The sequence below is a fragment of the Cariama cristata genome, unplaced genomic scaffold (assembly GCF_000690535.1).
Source record: "Cariama cristata isolate BGI_N322 unplaced genomic scaffold, ASM69053v1 scaffold2424, whole genome shotgun sequence".
NCBI lineage: Eukaryota > Metazoa > Chordata > Aves > Cariamiformes > Cariamidae > Cariama > Cariama cristata.
The window spans coordinates 874-16,974 of record NW_009614454.1 but is presented as its reverse complement, the minus strand read 5'-3'; the positions used below and the strand labels follow the sequence as shown (position 1 = coordinate 16,974).

General features: G+C 37.2%; 1 protein-coding gene across 1 annotated transcript; it reads right to left on the bottom strand.

Moving 5' to 3' along the window:
- Positions 1-1,055: 1,055 nt before the first annotated feature.
- Positions 1,056-6,453, bottom strand: TMEM170B (transmembrane protein 170B). The gene is made up of 2 exons (XM_009699398.1): positions 6,282-6,453; positions 1,056-1,528 (listed from the first exon to the last, which is right to left on the bottom strand). Exons 1-2 carry the CDS (start codon positions 6,448-6,450, stop codon positions 1,398-1,400), a joined length of 300 nt encoding a protein of 99 aa, XP_009697700.1. The 5' UTR covers positions 6,451-6,453; the 3' UTR covers positions 1,056-1,397.
- Positions 6,454-16,101: the final 9,648 nt, after the last annotated feature.

Below are 16,101 nucleotides of genomic sequence, written 5' to 3'. Positions count from 1 at the left end.
TTCAACAGTCCTGAAAATTTTGACATCTTAACAGCAAAACCTTTGAGCAATTTACTCTTCCTGTCACCATTAAAAGCTGGCTGCTGAAAAGCATTCAGTTGAGGAAAGATGTAAAAGATTCATTATTCCTCACACAGAACTTTGTGCTCTTTAAATTTTGCATTTCATAAATAATTAGTAATTAGACTTAAAATTTCTATTCACTCAAACATTCACATTTAAGACATTTCACATGCACAACACTACCATCCCTTTTAAACTAGAAAAGCAAGCTCTACTAAAAGCTAAGTATTCAAAAGTTCCAGGTATCTTAATCTTTCCAAAGATACAAAGTGTTCAGAAACAAGGTAGTAAATACATTAGGCTGCCCCACTTCCAAACTTTTGGACAATAGTAACAATTTTATTAAACTTAATGTTTTTGTTCGGTAGAAAACCAGTGTATTATATTTTTATCCCTTTCCATTTTCCTTAGAGTTGTATTCTCTTAAAGTCTGTTATATTTGTGTGTCCTTTAAAGAACAAACATAGGGTTAAGAGTCCTATCAGTGCTTAAATAAATATAGGGAGCTTATTTGCAACAAGTAGCCTTTGAGGTTTTCAAAAGGGCTAGTAGTCATCTGTGTCTTTAAGACAAAATAATTTCAAGGAAAGCATCAACTTAAGATTTGTTTATGCATAGACAGCAGATTGTACTTAGTAACCCTCACGGTCTCCTTAAACCGCTGATTTCTGACAAGCTAAAACCATGAAGAAGTTATGCGCTGAGTTTCAGAAAACTGCCATGAGCCTTCTACACAAAGTGCTAATTACATCAGGGTTGCTAAAGCTGTGGTTCTTAAACACCATCAAAATTCATCTACACTTTGCTGTTAGGTGAGTTTCAGAGATTCTGCCAATACAGAAGTCAGTTATCTTGCTATTTCACCTGAATTCAAGTAGAGTGGATGTTCACAGCATTCTTCTATAACTACAATTTTAAAGCTTACCCAGCCAACAGTTAAGAATTAAACTCCAAGTTTGGCACGTACAGCAATTTTCAGGAGCATCCCTTTATTTCATTACAACATTCTTAAGAACAAGGATCCCATCACCAAGCATTAACCTGTCTGGCAGCTATTCAAGGTGCTTCATCTCCACTTTGCACACCTGGATGGCACCTTGCCTATGACTGAGGCACATAAGGCGCGGTGCAGAAGTACGACAGTTCAGACACCAGAGGACAGCCTGTTCGTTTGGCTGAACCTCTAGATTTGTAGTGCACGTTCCACATAGCTTCCTCTCCTTCCACTAGAATTCAAGTTCGTAAGCCGATAAATCCACTTTCAGGAAGCTTCTCTTCAGATTAAAGATTTCTTTAAACTAGTTGATTATTTTTTCCCCCCTTCTACATAAGTCTCAAAGCGTTGCAAGAATTCTTGAAAATGAGATAATTAACATCAGTACTGTCTGTCCAACACCAAAGACAAGAGCCTCTAAGGGAGCCATATTCTTTCCTGCTACTCTGTAAATTCCAGCTACTGCAGCACCTAAGAATCACAGGAAAAACAATGACAAGAAAAACAATGATCAAATCACAGAAAAGCCAAGGTTCAAATATATGACAAATTATTTACCGCATCTATGCATCAGCTATTTATAGAACATTACCAAACACTGTCTTACATCATGGCATTATAGAATTATTAGCCTTGCTTTATTTTTCCAGTTATGCAAGTCCTTCAGGAATGATTTTTCCCAATTGAACCAGATTAACTCTTCCAACATCAATTTGATTTAAGAAACTAGAACCTTGCCATTTCCCTGTAGACATCTTCAAATATTTTCTTACAATTTTGCCTTTTGCTAGTTTGAAAAGGTATGAAAAGAATCCTTTAAAAAATTGACTGCACCCAAAGCATGGTTTAATAGTGCTTGTACAGGCAGAGAGAAGACACCAGTAAAACTGCTCGTGTCTACAAAATAACTGTAAACACACATCTGTCAGCTTCATTTAATATTTTAGATGAATAATCTGGTCATATTCTCTCAGTTTAGTTTTGACTTAAACTAGTAAATTGTTAACAATGATTTAGCAAACCAAGTAAAACATTAAAAACAAATTATTACATTGTTATCCATGAATGTGTATGAGAAGAAATTTCTAACTAATGACTAGATTTTGAGCTATAACATTAAAAATTAAAAGACCATTTTTCTTGTACAGTTGTGTGCAAATTCCCATTTAAAGTATAACATTAAATGGTCAGGATAAACCAGAAACAAAATACTGCATTGTAAACACAGCCAGGTGCTACTAACTCCGTTCTACTGTCTTTCACACACTAAATTTATCACATGCATTTGAAGAACAGAACTCACAGAAAATGTATAGTTGTGATGTCTTGGAGCAAACACCCAAGAGAAAGATGAGTCTCTGCATCAATTAATCAAAAAAATAACATGCTAATGATAACATTTTCTGCTCAAACAACTTCTAAGCCTTTTAAGGATACTAAAATACTCATTCAAAAAAGAAATACAGGCTTGTATACAGTTGTGTCCATACATAAAAAAAGTGTACTCAATCCAAACCTCAAAAGTTCACCTAGAATGAAGCTTTTACTTAGTTCCTGAACTAGTATTTTCTATATAGTGCTTGCTTTCCTTCCCTAAAGAACAAGCATTAAGTTTGTTGTCCTTTATTTCAGAATGAATTAACTTCTCCTGAAGACCAGAACCAAAAATTTAGACCTTCAGTATGTATGGTTTCAGATGCTATCTAATCATAATTAAATGTTTTCCGAGATCACATAGGCTTTCTTTTTCAGGCTCAAAGAAAACTGAAAAGCCACCACAATCTTTTGTTGTTGTTATTTAAATAGGTTAGAGTTAAAAGACTTTGGAATTTTCTTGTTTTACACAGTCACTAACAGGAATAGTCTGCTGATCAAAAACCCATTAGCGACACGGAAATACATTAAGTTCTAATACATTTTCTGAAAGTACAATCCGTATCTGAATCATCTGACATCTTAAAAGTAAGACCTCATTTTTACAAAAATTTTAGGAAGAGTAGAATTCACTAATAATTGTGGCCATAACAGTATTTACAAACACTACTAATCAGACTGTTAGCTAAGTAAGATTCGTCTGTTTGGGTTTTTTATTTTATTTTTTAAATATTCTGCAAAGTATATTTTTGTCAGAAGTAGATCACCAGAAGGCTAGCCTTACGGTATTTCACTCAGCTACCTTGCATAAGCTTTTCCATTTGTTCCTTGACCATCTGCTGTCAAAAACAGAGAGATCCTTTAGGCTGAGCCCAGTACTGACATTAAAGTTATTTTGGTGATTGACCTCTCAAAGTGAATTCAAATCAGCCAAATAGAGATACCAGAATTTGATATTATTAGTTAATCAATAATAGAAATTTCTAGTTTCTTGAAAAAACACTGATATATTCTCAAAAATATCAATAATAAAAACAAAAATTTGGTAGTTTGATAATTATGTATTTATGCTCATCAAATAACAGTGTGCAATATAACCTGTAACACATAACCCAGTAGAAGTGGTATAGAGCCAAAGTATACTGCAACAGGTTGCCAGTAAGGGAAATGAGAATATGTCATTAAAAAGGAGTGTGCTTGAGGAAAGGAGAAAGAACAGAGCCTTCTGGATGTAATATAGCTAAAATCCTTGCCTCAAACTGCCTGACATTTAGCTGTTCTTGGTTGGTTTGGTTTTTTGGACAGTATCCACTGCTATTTAGTAAGTTTTCTATAACCTTTAAGTTCCATGATTTCTCAAAGTCTGGAAACTGAGGGGTTTCCTGCTTTTCTATATGCTGGTAAAATATCCCAGAAGGCCAGAAAGTTTGAAAGACCTACCTGAGCAAAATTAAGCTTGCATTATTTAATAATCTGTACTACATTCATTCACCTAAAAAAATGACACAGAAGACTGGAAATACAAAATGGAAATTGAAGTCAGTTTGCTACTGCAATTTCTTAAAGCACTGGACCATGCATATCCAAACCACTGAATACTTCAACTTGCATCCCAGTTTGCAGCACAGTAGCCATTAAAAAATTACCTCTTTATTTTATCACCCACAGAATTTTTCAGCATGAAATAACACAGTGCTGTCCAGAAAAAAAAATACCTGGAAGTAGAAGTATTTGGCTAACCAAGTTGCAATGTTCTGCACAAAGCCTTTGGGAACAGCATTACAGTCTTAAGCTTGGAGAAATTCTCAGGTGAATTTACACATAAGCAGTACTGCTTACTTGTTAAGTGTTTTGACCTGCAAAATTGGATGCCAAAAATACAACTGTGTTGCTCCTCTTTTTATGCATAGATAAAAGACAAAGTACTTTCATTTAAGAAAAACTGAACCTGAACCTTCCGCACCACCAAACACTGCAGAAGTCTCTGCTCGGATATTCTGGCATCACACTACCTATCTTCAGTTCTTCAGAAACGCTCATGCACAATCGACCTTGTAACAGGGCCACTGCCATTTTAATCATAGGACAAAAGTCAGCATAACCTGTAATGTAAGGCACTCAACTGGTTCCACCTCACCTTAGCAAAAAAGTAGAATTATACTGAACTATACTGCATTAAGTGATGGAAATTCTAGGCTGAGAAATATATAGCAATTAAAAACAACATTTTGAGGAAAGTCTCAATGAAACTTTGAATGAAGTTTTGCATTTGTATTTAACCTTGAAAAATCAATAGGCAAGGACATTCAGTAGGAATAAGAAATAATCCGTCATAAATCATCCATGAATGTGCCCAAAACTGAAGTGATACCCCTATTCTGAAAATCTGGGCAGTACACAGAAAAATTAGAATGAAAGGCAGAAAGGCTTGCCTACAGACTGTGTGACAGTTGCCAGATTTACAGTTCCTTAGCCTCAAAGGCCTTTCAAGTTAGACCATCTTGTCAACAAGACTGAAGATCTTTGGGCAGAAACTACTGCTCAGGCCAACATAGGCCCCATTCAGTCCCTTTATCTTCATGTTGAGAACTCCTTACCAGCATTGTTTCAGACAACGATGCACAAGTCTCTTTCCTCTAAAAAGAATATTCACTATTTCTCCCCACAAAACGCACCATGCTCCTATTTGCTTAGGAAAGCTACTCTGGTCTATTTATAAGCTAGATAAATGCAGCTGGAAGATAAAGCCAAAGACTGAATAAAGTTTCTTACTGATCTTTATATTTCAGTATTGATAGAGATAACTGAATTTCTTAGGAAAGATGGAAAAACAGTATCTGATACTAATAACTCTATTTGAAAACAGCTAAGCAGCATTTCCTCAAACCTTCTTAGTGATATCACTTGTGTGCCATATTTGGTCAGGTGTAACACTTCTGCATTTTACTACATAAGATACTCCTGCTTCCTGCAATATTTTAATGTTAAGCATAGGTTTTAACTATAGCTCTGTGAACCTTTCAGCATGCTGCTTTAACAGAAAAATGGTTAGCACCTTATCTGTGGATACAATGTCAAGACAAAAAAAAGTCTAAAATGTATCTTGAGTGGTAGGCATTAGACTAACACCATAAGAAACTCAAAGAGCATTTTATCTAGAAGAACAGCACAGCTTAATTGGGCGGGAGGGAATTAGAAAAGTCTGTTAGCCTGCCTTCCACTGTACCCCAAGTAAAGTAGAAAGTAACATTATGGCCAAGCCAAGACTGGAAAGTTCTTTCAAATCCATGAGCTGACTGTAACTTCTCCAAACAAATGAATTTTCCTAGCCAGAAGTCACTACCTACACTGCACCTTTATTTCTTTTAAAAGGGCAACATCCTATCCAGGTGCAATTTAAAAACCTCCAGCAGGCCCAAGGAAAGGAGCGGGAATTCAGCCTTGCAACCAATGGAATCAGGACCTCATTTCCAAAAAACTCGTGGCTTTAAGGGCAGTAAGAGGTGATCTTGATCAGAAACCTTTGACAAAAGTATGGTAGGACAGACCTGCTCTTCCTGATCCCTAAAAGGTATTACCTGCTGAGCACACACCTTTTGAATAGCTTGGTACCCAGCATTTCCAAAGTGAAAGAGTAGGATGATTTCTGCACTCCTCTGACAATTTATAGTAGTTTTATCTTTACACAATAGAAGAGCAACTCAGCTGTCATTATCATTAGGATAGCTATATAACTAAGCCAAAATCCTTAATAAACAATTAACAAATGACTGATAAAAAAGGGTGTTTTTTTTCTCTTTAGAAGTTAGATGTAAAATAAGAAAAAACAAAACAAAAATGACAGACTTACTGGTTATCATTGCTCCAGTTATAGAACCCAGAAATCCAATGCTGACCACAATGACAGAGATCAGCCTCCCCTGCCTATGCCTCTGCAGCATCACAAACATTAATACTCCCACAGCACCATGGACAAAGAGAGAGGAGAAGAGAGCCCAGAGGAAAACCCAGTACCACATCTCTGAAAGAAAGCAGTCAAAGTGTTAATATTTCTGAGACAAGAACTTCGTAAGTTAGAAACTTTAAAACATTGCATACAATTAACAGCAAGAGAAAAGCAATACTGATGTCCGTCTTAAAAGGAATCAATGTAAAAACATCAGTATATGCTCAAGACACTTTCCCCCTTTTAGAAGTCTATCAAAGAAATAACTCTATTATGATCAAAAAATTATAAAAAGGATTCTGGCACAATTCTTAATTCAGATGTATTATTGCAAGAAGTCCCTCAGCCTTCTAATGATTTTGTTAAACAACATTAATTGCAATTTCTTACTAGGTATTGTAACTATCCCTGCAGAATGAAACATTCTCTGAAACAAAGACTGAATCAGGAAAAAGTCAAGAATTGTTTGGGGGTTGTTTGGTTTTGTTTGGTTGGGTTTCTTTGTTTGCTTGATTTTGTTGTTGTTGTTACAGTAAGAGACAGCATCAGGTAACATCAAATGGGAAATCTGAGATTAAAAACTTCAGTTTATCTACCCAGGAGCTTTAATAGAGCATTCTATCAAACTAGCTTCAAAGGCACAAATAAAAACACTAGAATTTTAAAAAGGAATTTTAACACATCTAACTCCTTGTTTCTAATTGCTTTGCACAGAACTTCACAGGGACAGGTAGTCACTGTTAAATTACTAAGCAAGTGATGTGCGGAAGATCATGAGAATGTGTGGAGTACAACCACTTCTCTGAAGAATGGCAGACATGATCACTACTTTCAAAAGAAAAGAGCAGGAACCATCAATGAAGCTACGTAAGAATTAAAGAATCTTCCTTACTTGGTGATAATTTTTAAAAAACATTTACTATAACTCAAGAGGGTGGGGAAATGCAACAAAAGGGATTTTTTTTTTTAAGTCAACTACAGTAGGTACATGTCACAGAATTCAGCAAATTGGGGCACATTTTCCTGATTGACATAATCCCATTAAACTGTCATTAAGTCAGATTTTGCTGCAGTTCTCTCTCAAAAAAATAATGCAACTTCTTTGTAACAGCAGGACACTTATTGTTTGAGGTGAGCCTGTATTATTGCAGCTTGAGACACCTCAGTCATTCGAGCAGAAATATCACCCAACTAGCTAACTTGGAAAATGCTTAGCAGCTCAAACAAAACATACTGTGAAAGCATGCTGAGAAAGAATGTGCTACACAATTACCACAGTCCTTTGAGTCCAATGTCAATATTGCATGTATATCCATAGCACAAATACAGAGTTTAAGCTTTTTGATTTAGCAGTACTTTGAGGGTAGACTCAACCCCTCCCCTTTCACACAGGCATAAAAGGCAAAACTATGTCATAGGACTTAGAACTCCTCAAAATTACCGTAACCAAAAGGCTCTCCTGAGAGCAAAAAGGAAGGTGGGTGGTAAACCTACACTGAATTAATACTTCAGCTGTAGCTCAAGATGTAACTTTTCTTTCTGAGTGCTTGGATACACGCACACATATGGAGGGCGGCTCCAGGGAGCTCTCCTCAGATCCGCCACCCCTTCACCCCAGCCCCAAGCGGAGTCTCAAAGATCTTTGCAAAAGGACAGTGATCACAGTACTGTTCCACTAAATCGCTCATCATTCTCAGAAGCTACTGCGACAGCCGTGGCAGGAAGGCCAAGCAGTCACTCTACAAATACCTGACAAACCCCTGCATTAGCATTAAGATAGACTGACTGATTGCTGATCTTATCTGCCATGGCCATGGATAGTTTGGGAGGGGAACCTCTCCTGCCACCCTAACAGGTCTTGTCTGCTACTAGCACAGCTCGGGCATTCCCATTTTTTTTTTTTACTAGTGGAAGCAAATAAGCAAGGAGATCAGCCAAAGGATCTATTAATATAGAACCCGGCCGTCCTGCAAGGCCTACAGTCTGACAATAGGGAAATAAGCCCTCGGAGATGCAAAAGAAAAGTCCACTTTCCTGCAAACATAAATCACATCTGACTTGGGGCAGTAAAACCCTGTCAGGAAGGAACACGTTCCCTCTTCCAGTCTACCTCGGCGCTACCAGGGAACACCCTTTCAATGAAAGATGTCACAACACCAGATTCCTAACAGCTCAAAACACTATTCTATCAAAACAGTAACAACTAAGGTCCTGTCCCATGGGGGATCATTTCCTTGAGCAGCAAGTAGACTGTTAGCAGATACTTAATAGACTTTGAGGTATGGACTGAGCAGACTATGGTTCAGCAATAGACTGAACAGGTCCTCAAGTCTAAACTGCTTTGGCAATGCTGGCAGTGACAAAACACAAGATCTATCTTCCACTTTACCATATGAATAACCATGAAGAGCAAAAGTTAGAGAAAAGAACTCTAATATGGGAATTAAGAATGTATCTAGTAGGCAAGAGCAAGCACTTCCTTGCTTGCAGATGTTGATCTCTGAAGACTTTCAATCCTAGAAGATACTACGTGCATACCTTAGATATCCCATTTTAGTTCTTCACAGTAACGTGGTTGAGCCCATCTCCCAGATTATTCAGAGAAGCACAAAACTAAACTGCTGGCAGGTGAATGAGATGCTGAATGTATCATTTAAGAAGATAACTTGTTCTTACACAGAAAGGGGTGTTTTGCCTTGTTTGCCAGTAAATATTGTAGTGGAGATGCTACTTATTTTCTGGACGCAGCACCTTTTCCTGCAATTAAGTCTGTCACACAATTTTCATACCACTCAGATTATACCAATACGCAAAATACTCAATAAGAGAGAGGCTTGGACCATCAGGACAGAGTGCCGACAATGTTCTCGACCCAAACTTTAATTTTTCTTGACTAAGATGGATGTAAGAGATGAAACATCAACTACCAAGAAGCAGCAGTGGTCTCTTGCAATACTACTAGAATAAAGATAACCCGATACCCCAGTGATGGACTCCGAGAGTACATACTTCAAGTCTGCAGCTGAAGAAAACACTTGGTTCTTATGTAAGGTTACATGACAACTGCAGGCTTCTAAGACTGCCAAACACTCCGTAACTACACCAGTGGTGTGTTGATTACTATTACCCCATCAGTTCTTCCACAGTCTAAAAACAAACTTCTGGAAGGAGGGCTGCTGTGGATACTGAATTCAGGCAGGTATCAACTGATTTCATAAAACTGCACCAGAATGATACAAACTTGTCCACACTTAACATGAAGCCCAAGAACACAAGGCTCAGTTACTGAAGGTGAGAGGGGACCTGCGATGACAGCAGCCTATTTAGCAGCCAGTTATTCTAAAGTGAACCGCCAATACGTAGATATGCCATGGGGAGGAGAAGCAAAGCTCTTGATAGTGTCTCTCTGCAAATGCACCTGAGGGAGAGCCCCAGGATGCTGAAAGCTGTGCTTTCAGTCATTCTCTCCTAAAATGCCACTGCGGCTGAAAAGCCTGAAACGGGACCAAGAATATCCTTTGGAATCTGACTCTGTTGGACACCGTCATTCCCTGTAACTTCCACAGGGTTTACTAGGCACTACACTACCTTTTTGGAAATCAGTGTTTGTGGTTGTCGTTGACCCTCACCAGGTAGAAAAGGCAATTGATTTCCAGTCTTAGGAAGACTAATTAGGATGACTCTATTTTTAGAAGAAAATGAAATATTATGGGAAGGCTAACTACTCCCCTGTAACCAAGAAACCAAAAATATTTGCAAATCCTTACACAACAAAAAAGCTGCATAGTGAGCAATAGGTCTTACTTACATTCCAAATAAGGATCAAGGAAAATTAGAATCACCCTTCACTTTATATTTAGGGCAGGAGATACAAGAATAGATCCAGCCCCAAATGTCCCATCGGATAAAAGAATATAAAGTTGAGTTCTTTGGTACACACTTTCTTCTCCCACTCAAAAGCAACACACATATTGAATGCATTCAAAAGGAAATTAGAGAACATCCTAGAAATATTCCTTGTTCCACACAAACACAGCTGTGGCATTTAAAGATACCAGTGACAAGCCATCACTTCACAGAGGCTTAGGTTTCCAAGTCAGTAGCATTGTAAAGTCAGTGATGCAAGAAATACAGGTAGTGTTACACACACCTGCAATAACCCAGTACCACCTTCTTACAGATTATCCATAATAGCTTATAATTTTGCAAAAGTGACTGGAGATGCTAAAACTTGTAGGCGTTTCACTTTAGAAGAGTTGGAGGGGAACGGGGTGGAAGGAGGGACCACCTTCGTGTCCAGCTGAAGATAAGGAGGAAAGACCAAAACTTTGTTTATTTGGAAAGGAGACAGAAGAGGGAAGGGGGAGTTGTGAACAGAAGAGTTAGGGACATCGGCCTGTGGTACTCCTGTTTGCAGCAGGGTGAGGCACACAGCAAGCAGTGGAGTTAGCCATCTTTGTCCTGTTAGCAGGCAAATTGCTTCTAGGTCATCTTCTATTTGGAGCTGCTTTTATTTTGGGCAACTTCATCAAGTACATATGCTCTATATCATCCACTCTCCACCAACTTACATACCTAAATTTGTTAAATGAAAGTAGTTGAAAAGCTTTTCTTTACCAAGACATAGACAAGCTATGAGCAGAGAGACTAGAAGGGGTTTTTTTGGTCCTTCCCCTCCCCTCACACACATTCTTGCTAAAGATTCTCACCTACCTCAACCAGACCTGGATTTTAAAAGGGAAGGAAGATAAAAGTCTCCCTGAACAGGAAACAAAGCACAACTCCACCACTTTGTCCTGTGGTTGGAAATATTCTAGCATCTCTTCTCAGTACCAAGAAAGCTCTAATTTCCTAGAATCTTTTTTTTTAAAACAGTTATTAGCAACGAATAGATAATTTATATTGTTGCATCGTGACACAAAATAAAAAGGAATAATCTCACTGATCAAATATTCTGGAATGATAGCTTACCTAATCATCATAGGACAGCAGCATTTCAATATCTGATATCAAAGAAATTGAGAACTCGATCACATAAAGCTTTTTAATCATCAATTTAGACCATTCCTTTGTCTTGCAAAGTTGGCTTTTCTAGTGAGGGACTTAATGGAACACAGCAACGTATCTTCCAGGAAACTTAAACATTCAAAATCAGAGCCATTTATAATCATAATTTATGAACTTTCTACCAGTCATCTTTGTCACGTTAAAGTAAGTGTTTAAAAAAACCTGAAATATCTGAAATTCAGAGAAACATATCAATTGACTATTTCACATAAGCATTCCCTGTTCTTTAGCTGCAGACTACACATTTAGTAAGAGACTACGTATTTATTAGCAATTCTTCTAAATCCAAGAGTTTTCTTCATCTTCCTGAAGAGATATGATCCACTTTGTTAAACCACCACCCCACTTCATTAAAACATCACCTCAGACCTAGAAGCTGAAACAGGACAAACTGCATTTGAGCACCTTCCCTAGGAGAGCCAAGAAGAGTCATCCTTTCTTATCATCCTTTATTTGTTCCTTTTATGCCTGGTAGTTCAACACACTTATTTACTTCTGCTCATTAACTGGGCCAGTGATGAAGACAACAGAGTAAGCTGTTTAATACGGATGAACAAGGTAAGGAAGACAGCCAATCTTTTAAGCAAACTAGAGGAGCCTTCAAGGTCCATAAACCTAGACGACAATGTTAGTCATTCTTATCCTGACAAGTTGAGGGCAGAGAATTTTATGCACAGGTATTTCTGAGTGGAAGAGTTGAAGGTTCTGTAAAATTCAGTATCATCTAACTCCAGAATCATGATGAGATGACTCTCAAAAGAAACACTGAAGGAAGCAAAGGATTGGTTGGGAATAACACTGAGAGATGCCACTAGAAAACAGAAAGAGAATGTGGACCTCTGAACACAAATGGTCATGGCTTTGTTTGTTCCCAAATAACTGAGTAGTTGAAAGATTTGCAATACCTATAAGGAGGAGCAAGTGAGATTGAAGGGTCTTAAGGACATGCTGGTACAACTATTTATGTCCTGTACACTGATTGGTACTTTAAGATGTATACACTTACCTACGGGATCAATGTTGCTACCTCGATAAAAAAGCACACTGTCAAAAAAATTCAGTCTTTGTATAGCTATATTAATTACCTTCCTCCTTCGATGATATGAGCTGCACTCATGGAGTACTTTGCTGGTATGGTAGTAGTGATTTAGCTTTATCAGCTGCAAGCTCCAAATACTAACCTAGCTTCAGTTTAATTAGTCACACCCTCATAGAGCTACCCTAAAGAGACATGACTGGAATAAAACCTCCTTTGCTTGATCCCAAGAAAGTTTCAGAGCTTACTTTTAGTGTATCCAAATTACTTCAAGGAGCCAAAACACAACTTATTTGTATTGAAACTCCACAGTTCCCAAAGAAATACAGGGAACTAGGAAAGATCCAGTACTTATTAGTTTACAAGCACAGTGACATCCAGTCTACTGCATAGATGTCATAGCTTTTCTAATAAGGACAACCGAGATCCATTTTTCAGGTTTATTTGAAATTCTTAGCACTTAACCACTATCTTAAATCCTGTTTTCAGTTTATGTTCCTTTCCACTGGTTTGACCTGGGTGGGAATTTTTGAGCTGCAAGGCTCAAATAACTTGTAATTCATGCCCTATCACTCCAGTTTTCCAGGACTTCTTTGTTAATTTAGGTATTTATACACATCAGATACATATTATACATACTTTATGCTTATGTACTATATATACACATTATACATACACAGCATTTTTCTTGCATAATGATTGCCTGTAACATCTCATAAATCAAGACTGATACTCCAAAAGAGAGAACCTCGAGAGACGCTTATCTATGTACCCAGCCTACCGCTATTAGCTACAGAGTTCGGTCAAGCAGTAAGTATCTGTGCTGTGAATACAAAGATACAAATTTAAGTCAACAAGGTAGCACATCTTGAAATTTGAATTAAGAAACTATATAATGTTATATTCCTGTAGACTTACAAACCCAAAGTGCTCAGATGAAGAAGTGACAGTATGTTAGACCTGCAAGTGTAACTCAGGTCTTTACATGTTACAGTATTTTCTTCATCGCTGGGTCCTTTCCTTAATTATTGCATCAACTGGTACTTTCAAAGTTAACAGGACTATACAGTCAAATTGTCATTTGGAAGTGCTGAGGTTTTTGCTGCATTGAGTGGAAGAGAAGCACTTGCTGAAGAGCATTTAAATCTTAAGTTACGGACTAGTCCTCTCAAGTTACAGGACAGGGGACAAAGACAGAATCCAGATAATCGGGGAGAAAAAGGTACAGGATGGAGCTTAGGGAAAAAAAATACAACAGACCAGGAGCATCTTCTATGCAACACCCATAATCTCTTGTAAGTGCTCACTTCCATCAAATTCAGGAGTTATTACTGTCCAGCACTTTAGAATTATAGACTTTTATTTCAAAGTGTATAAAAACAGTTCGTGGAGTGTTGAGCTCACCACCCTAGTACACTGAGGTGTAAGGAGGAGGAGGAAGATTACTCTGACTTCAGAAGTGATGCAGTACAGGACTTCTTTTTCTAAACTCCTCTGCAGGCAGTGGCACAGAAAAAAACAACATTCTCCCCCCACCTCCGCAGTGGCTAAAATAAAAGCTGCTCAGACCAGAAGCTTACACCTTCGGAACATACAATAACTTGGACCAGAAGCGTAAATCTTTGGAACATGCAATAACTAGACATAGCCAAAACATCCTCATTAGTTACAGGAAGAGTAGAAATATTGCTAAGCTCTTTATTGTGGAAGTAGCCTTGAAACAAATAATTTATTTTAGCGGGCACTCAGAACGGGATTTTTTTCAGTTCAGATTCAGCTATTACCTGACTTGTTCTAGTAAACCCTGATCTGCTACTAACTCTGAAACACAATCAGTTCATACAAAGGGGCTGTTTTGGGGATTTGCTGGAGGAGGTAAAACAGGGTGAGGTAAAAGCCACCTCTCCCATAGGTACTACAGCCTTACCTCCTCCTCCCAAGTGAAGGCAGAAAGGTATAACACAAAAATATATCTTGTTGGTGAGCCTAGGTTCAACTACAAAGAACAGTGCTTGCAGCTTTAGCTATCGCAGGATACGATGTATATGTATGTGGCAGGAATGAAACTGTTTGTGGTCTCCTGAGTATTTTGGGCCGTACATGAAAGACAGACAGGATTTCTTTTTTTATGTTGAACTCGAATCAGGTATATGGTATAAAAATAACGGTTCAGCTTCTCATTAAGGGGAAAAAAACCCCACCAAAATTAAACCATTAGTGTTTGAAACATTCCTGGTTTAGGCTGGAGTTCATATCAGGTCACTGTTGAAAGTTTTGTTAAATCAATTTATCACTAAGAATGATGTTGATAAAATCTTATACCTTCGTGCAAATCTAATCAATATTATCTTCTTTAAGTAAACAAATTTTTTTACTTGTGCAACTTAAAAGCCAAGTCCAGACCACAACTTTAACTCCAAAAGTAAACACAAAGCAGTCTTAAAGAATATTCATGGAACACTGTATATTTATGAATTTCTTTTCCCAGTACTCTGAAGAAGTTTCTCCTTATACTTTACAGAGATGCAAAAGGGACCGAATTTAGTCAAACAAGACAAACTCGTTCACGCATCTATTTTCCTCACATGGAAAAAACAAAATTTCCCTTTTTGAACAAAGTATACTTTGGTAAGCATTTTAGGAAGGGTTTATGCAAGTTTAATAATAGCTATTTGTTAATATCAATTATTATATTAAAAACAATCTTCCAAGATAAAATCTGTAACAGTGTTAGCTTATGTAGAAGATTTTAAATCCAGTGAAAGTTATTAACTGTCAACAGTCCCTAAGACCATTCAGCACAACAGGTTATGGCTGTAAGGACAACCTGCATTTGAGCACCAATTCAGAAACTGTAGTACAACTGACACCGACACATTCTGCAATCCTATGAAGGATAAATAATTATTTTTCTTTTTAAATTAGAGTATGAAAAACATCCCACATTAAGAATATCTTGTGCAACTGCTCATTATATTGCAAAAGCACTGAGAAAAAAAGTGTTTTGCTTACTCAACATTGAGCACTGGATTTCATAGAAATGCCTATGTTGCATAATGCTCTAATAATAAAAAACTTTATAGAGGACGTCTGGCACAGAGAAAAGTTAAATCCATTACAAACTTTTTCCTTTAAGAGAAGAAGATGTATTTTTATAATAAATATGCAAAAATAACTACTCAGAAAATGAGTTGTATTAGTGTGTAACCACACTAATACGCGGAAAATTTAATCATCAGACACACATCTTAAAGTTCGCAGATCAAATAAAAAAGTATAACCTTTTTATTACTTCAAAAAGTATCCTAGAAATTAAAAGAACAGAAAGATAATAAAGCCGAAGATGATCACTTTCTGTTTGCTACAGCTTCAGTTACACCTCTATTTTCATCTTACTTCTTCCACCTTGAATAGATTAAAAAAAACCACTATCAATCATTACTACAGGGAAGAAAAAAAAGATGGCACAATGCTTTTCCATAAATATTAGAAAATTTTCATAAATATTTTAAACATATGACCTTTACTCAACATTTTCTACTAATCTGTCACCACCTAATGTACCCCTATACCAAGCAGAAAAAATTTACTCAGCAAGATCTCTGCTGTTGACACATAATC

What these genes read in the sequence shown, in the direction of transcription:
- TMEM170B (XM_009699398.1), bottom strand. Translation starts at nt 6,450, where the DNA reads ATGTGGTACTGGGTTTTCCTCTGGGCTCTCTTCTCCTCTCTCTTTGTC. An exon ending in AACTGGAGCAATGATAACCA is followed by an intron (nt 1,529 to 6,281) that starts GTAAGTCTGTCA and finishes TGTGATTCTTAG; the next exon opens with GTGCTGCAGTAGCTGGAATT.